This window comes from Austrofundulus limnaeus, unplaced genomic scaffold, assembly GCF_001266775.1.
Source record: "Austrofundulus limnaeus strain Quisiro unplaced genomic scaffold, Austrofundulus_limnaeus-1.0 Scaffold224, whole genome shotgun sequence".
NCBI lineage: Eukaryota > Metazoa > Chordata > Actinopteri > Cyprinodontiformes > Rivulidae > Austrofundulus > Austrofundulus limnaeus.
This window is the reverse complement of record NW_013952626.1, coordinates 762428-763792: the sequence shown is the minus strand read 5'-3', so window position 1 is coordinate 763792 and position 1365 is coordinate 762428. Positions and strand designations below refer to the sequence as shown.

General features: G+C 35.1%; 1 protein-coding gene across 1 annotated transcript in view; it reads left to right on the top strand.

The window, feature by feature from the left end:
* The window catches only part of stag3 (STAG3 cohesin complex component), a gene marked incomplete in the record, with an annotated part of 31858 nt that overhangs the window by 17668 nt on the left and 12825 nt on the right, over positions 1 to 1365 (top strand). The window contains 1 exon segment of the mRNA XM_014019602.1: positions 1127 to 1214. Within this exon segment, the coding sequence (XP_013875056.1) occupies positions 1127 to 1214 (88 nt within the window).

The window sequence follows — 1365 nt, the reverse complement described above, 5'->3', positions numbered from 1 at the left end:
ATGTAGTACAATAGTAGTAGTATGTAGTAGTAATAACTCAAGTAATTTTACCAATATGCAATAAAGTTTTATATTACGTTTAAGATTATTCGTGATTAATCGTGATTAATTCACAACTACCTTGGAATTAATAGATTAAAAAAATTTAATCATTTGACAGCCCTATTTTAAACATGGATTTACGTCAGGAGTTGGATGCTCTGAATTTCCTACATTTTAATGATAAAAAGACCAAGTTTATGATTCTTAAGTCTGGTGGTCGTAGCTGTGTTCCCACCTTTGATTATTCCTTTTTAGCCCCTTTTAGAAAACAACAAACTTGRGGGTGAAAATGGACCCTAGCCTAAAACTTGACAGTCAGGTCAACTCTGTGGTTAGTTCTTCCTTTTTTCAGATGAGACGTTTGTCAAAAACCAAGCCTTTCCTTTCTAGTCAACATTTAGAGACAGTGATCCATGCTTTTATCACCTCACGTCTGGATTACTGTAACTCTTTGATTGGAATTAGCCAGGCTTCTCTCTTACGTTTGCAGCTGGTGCAAAATGCTKCTGCACGATTTTTAACTGGCGTAGGTATACGAGAGCATATAACTCCAGTTTTGGCATCTCTTCAWTGGCTACCTGTTCCGTTTCGAATCCATTTTAAAGTTCTTTTGTTTGTTTTTAARTCTYTTAATGGTCTTAGCTCTTCTTATTTGTYTGAACTGCTTCACCCTTATATACCATCACGTGTTCTTAGATCATCTGACCAGAACCTTCTARTAGTCCCAAATACCATTTACAAATCCAGAGGAGGCAGAGCCTTTGCAGCTCTGGCTCCTAAATTGTGGACTGAGCTGCCGCTGAAGGTCAGGCAGGCCCCAACTCTTTCTGTTTTTAAAACTCATTTAAAAACACATTTTTTTCTCTTTGGCTTTTAACCCAGAGTGATTTAGCATCCGTGTCTTAATATTGTACTCTTTTCTGGTATCTGTGATTTTTTTTTAATTGTATTGTTTTATTTTTGGTGTTTTGTTTTATAATTTTGTACAGCACTTCGGTTAGCTGCTATGTTGTTTTTTAAGTGCTTTAGAAATAAAGTGGTATGGTATGTAGATGCAGTAATTGAGTAATTTTGTGTTTTCCAGTGCTAAAGACCCAACTGGATGGAAGCTGCTGAACTCCTGTCTTGAGTTACTGAAGAGCAGGCTGGAGTCTATGGATTTTGACGTAGAGGTTTTTAACATTTTGATGTTATGGTTTTAGTATACTGGGGCTAAAAATCCATTTTATTTAAATGTTAAAAATAAAAACCGCCCAGACAAGGTTGACTGATCATTTTATTTTGCTTTTATTTCCAAGTTTGATATATTAAAATAATAAATAT